The sequence below is a fragment of the Anastrepha obliqua genome, chromosome 2 (assembly GCF_027943255.1).
Source record: "Anastrepha obliqua isolate idAnaObli1 chromosome 2, idAnaObli1_1.0, whole genome shotgun sequence".
Lineage (NCBI taxonomy): Eukaryota > Metazoa > Arthropoda > Insecta > Diptera > Tephritidae > Anastrepha > Anastrepha obliqua.
The window spans coordinates 49088923-49093013 of record NC_072893.1 but is presented as its reverse complement, the minus strand read 5'-3'; the positions used below and the strand labels follow the sequence as shown (position 1 = coordinate 49093013).

At 36.7% G+C, this 4091-nt stretch overlaps 1 protein-coding gene across 3 annotated transcripts in view; it reads right to left on the bottom strand.

Moving 5' to 3' along the window:
- Window positions 1-2444: 2444 nt before the first annotated feature.
- Window positions 2445-4091, bottom strand: part of LOC129237556 (mucin-2) — a 90514-nt gene continuing 88867 nt past the window's right edge. For all 3 annotated transcript variants that reach the window (XM_054872373.1, XM_054872371.1, XM_054872372.1), the window contains exons 6-7: window positions 3475-3845; window positions 2445-3399 (exon numbers count right to left, since the gene is read on the bottom strand). In XM_054872373.1, the coding sequence (XP_054728348.1) occupies window positions 3225-3399; window positions 3475-3845 (546 nt within the window). In that variant the 3' untranslated portion in view covers window positions 2445-3224. The remainder of the gene's footprint in view (window positions 3400-3474; window positions 3846-4091) is intronic.

The following is a 4091-nucleotide window of genomic DNA, read 5'->3' as shown; positions in this document are numbered from 1 at the left end:
CAAAAAATTTTACTTAACTTTTACTTCTTGAGCAGAAGTGCTGATAAAAGTCATTGAATACTTGTGGAGGATTTGTTGTAAATACTTTTCAATTAAAATAATAGGTCTCTTCTATTCGCCACTTCTTTGCTCGCTATCTCTCTGCTCGGCTTACGTGACGAAAAATTTGCATTTGAAAACAAAGTTAACGAAAAAGATTCGTCGCTAGCAAGTTTAGTTATAACTCAAGAATTGTAGAAACCAAGGCGAATTGGGTACTGAAGCTGGCGTATTTCCAAGGCAATCACTTTATTTTTCGCGATTTTGAAACGTGCCAAGTTCCAAAAATCTTGCGCAGAATCTTTCTCTCAAACACTCCAAGTCTGAGCAGCTTCTATGCCATACGTTAGAACAGGCATGATAAGAGCCTTGTTGAGTGTTGGTTTTGTTCGTCAAGAGAGGAGTTTACTACTCAATTGCCTACTAAGCCAAACTAGTACGGGTTAGTAAGCGGAATTCTTCGTTGGATCTCAAGGCTGACATTGTTATTGGTGTTAACGGAGATTCTTAAATAAACGGAGTATCTTACAACATCGACATCAAAACTGTAACAATGACGTGGGTGGCGATACACTGTTTTTTTTTTCTTTATCACAGGAGGTACTTCGTTTTGTCCTTGTTTACCACCAGACCCATTCGATTTGACTCTTTATGTAGTTTGGAAATGCGCGGCTTTTGAAGTTGATGATTTCAATATCATCGGCATACGCCAGCAATTATTCGCTTTTACGAAAAACTGTGCCTCAGCGATTAAGCTCTGAAGCTCGCACGATCTTTTCCAGCATCAGCTTAAGGGAGGCCTCTTATCAGTGGCTTCAAAAAAAGGTGTTTTTTCTAGATTTTTCTTCGATGCGAAAAAAGCGACACATAGGAATAACCTTTGGCATTTATTTGAAGGCATAATTGAAAAGTAATAAACAATTTTTTAACATAAATAAAAAAACAAAATGGCGGTCATATGAGGGAACTCGCACAACTTCTCGTTGCCGCGCTAGTAAAACGGCGTGTAAGATTGCGGTCGTAGTTTTCACCTGAAACACAAAAGAAGGCATATAATAGACTACTCCTGTATAAAAATATGAAAAAAGGAATATACAATTAATTATTGAAAAAAGTGCTTTTTTCGCAATTTTTTTTTTCAAAAAAGGTGTTAAATAACATTAAAAAATGATTTTTTTTTTGTATTTTGTTAGTTAATCAGTTCTTTCATAGCGTTACAACGCGTGGGTCGTCAGAGCTTCCTTCAAAATGCTCCTCCAAAGCGGTCTATCTTGAGCTGTTGCTTCGTAGTTACGTATTCCCAGCTTCTTAAGATCGTGTTCCGCTGCGTCTATCCAACGGTTCCTGGGCCTGCCTTTGGCCTTCACGCCCATTAGCTTCCCTGTCAAGGCTTTCTTCACGGTACAGTCAACAGGCATACGGATCGCATGGCCTAGCCATCTTATGCGCTGCGCTTTAACAAAACGCACAGCTGTCTCGTTCTGAGTTAGGTCGTTCAGTTCAGAGTTCAATCGGATCTTTCTTAAAATTTTTCTTTCCATGTGAGCAATCTGACACAATCATCAACCTTAAGAGTCCATTGGATTGGTCGAAAAAGAGTCTTGTACATAGTGAACTTTGTAGCTTTAGACAAAAGTCGGGACTTGAACAAGTTAAGGTGGGCGTAATACGCTTTGTTGGCGGCGTTGATGCGATCCCTGACGGCGGAAGTTGAATCACCACTACATGTAATTAGTTGCGCATTTTAATTATCTTTATATATATCTTTATATAGATTATCGGTTTGAAACGATAACTTTCGTCGTTTTTTTTTAATCTTACGCCATTTTCAAAAACATGGTTGTGAGAAAACGTGTTTCAAAGTTTTCAGAAGGTAGTCAGTATACTCACACGAATCACTTTGAATTCGGCTATAAAATTTTGAGGGCATATTCTCCTATAATATATCTATCGACTGCAGTAAAAAAATCGATTTTTTGAAGCCGACTGATAGTCAGGCCCCCCTTAAAGAAGTCACACGACAGAGAGTCATTCGCGATTCTTTAGTCACTTAAAATTTGAACTTTAGAGTACCAAAATTCTATGCGCTTTTTGAAATGTGTATTTCAAATATTTCATTAAAATCCAGCAATTTAGTGTATAACCGGCAAAAGGTGCCGGTGACTACCAAAATTCTATGCGCTTTTTGAAATGTGTATTTCAAATATTTCATTAAAATCCAGCAATTTGGTGTATAACCGGCAAAAGGTGCCAAGTCGATTTGAGTTATTTGTCAAAAGTTCACGAATTTTAGTTTCTTATTCATAAGTAATTATTTCATAAAAATATTTGTAGTGTAAGCTTAGTTTACTTGTGTACTCATAACTCATTAGCGATTCGGAGAAGTGAAATGTGAATACCATCAGTTAGTATCTGCGCATCATTTTCAGTTTATTGAGCATTTGAATTTGCATTTTTTTAACTTTAGTTTTATAATATCAAAATGGTTGGTATCGTATTGTACTTGCCACGCATTGCATTGCAACAACAAAAACAAAAAAATACATATGTACATACATGAATTTGTATGTGAGCTGTTGTCTTCGAAAATTTACAATTGCGTTTTTTTTTACATTTTAACTACACACGTACATGTGTGTGTATGTATGTATATCAAGTAAGAAACAAATTGAAATATTTTGTATTAAAGTCAAGGTAGTTTTAGCAGCAATTACAATATTAATTTTTAAAATATATATCGAACTGCATATAAAATATTGTATGCAGAAGTAATTATTTTTATAACCGTAAGTGTATTATTTCAGATTTTTAATAAATATGTTTGTATGTCATATTGAAATAAATAAGTGAATTTTACAAATAATGCAAAACTACTGTCTTACCATTACAAAGTGAAAGTTAAGAGTGTTAAAACTTATTTTTTTAAAAGCGAATTAAGTACAAAGCGCCACTGTCCTATGTAACTGTACATATACATTTGTAAGTATGTATATCTAAAATTGTTTCAACTTTAAAACGAAAACAAAATCAAAATCAAAACAAAAAAAATTACAAATCATAAAACTATTTATAAGTAAAATATCTATAAATATGTATCGCATGTACATATGTTTGCAGGTCTACGGTTAAAAATACTACAGGTATGTGCGTGTGTGTAGGTGTGTGGGTGTGTATTTGCACCTCCGTTAAAAGGTACTTGTAGTTTGGACGGATGAATAGAACGGACGCTGCTCGCCGTGTCGACAACAAAAGAGCAGCACAGCATAGCCGCACGCCAGCACAAAGCCAATCGAGTTCAGCGCAGTGGACAATACGAGGATGGTTATCCATTCGCCGCGTACTTCTTTACAGCTTAGATCCCTACAAAAAATATCAAACCACGATTATCAATGCACTTCCTTTTCGAGATGCCATCACTTAATATTTTGCACTCACCGATATTCCACTTTGTAACTTTGATCGTTGAATACTTCCGGCACGACTTCTTCGTCCAGCAATCCATTCGCCACTTGCGCCGCACTACTATTCGTTGCCGATGCCGTCACTTCGTCGTCCACATTGAAGGTGCATGTGCAGGATCCCAACTCCTCCAGTATGTTTGTTGGTGCGCAGCGCGTATCGTCGGCGCAAAGACGCGCATAGTGCAAGGCAGCGCAGAATAGGGCCACACAGCAGAGCAGAATGGCCAAGAGTGCTAGCAAATATGAGTTGGCGCGCAAAAATTTGAAACAATTCTCGCGTACTTTGTGACGTTTAATACGCTGATAGCGTACAAGCACAAGTCCAAGAATGCCAGCGAGTAGAAGCTGTGGAAAAACAAAAGAAAAAATCGAGAAATCAAAGAATGTTTGCCTTTTTCAAAGCAGTTTAGCGCTGAGGCTGGTATATTCTAAGCTGTTTTGTATTCTATAATTCTGAGTTGCTGTGCACTTCGTATGCCTACATATTTCGCTCATTTGCTGCAAGAGTGCCTCAATTCCAAAAAAAAAAACTAAATAAAATTTCGCATTTACTTTCAATTTTCAAAGTTTTCAATTTACTATGACTTCTTC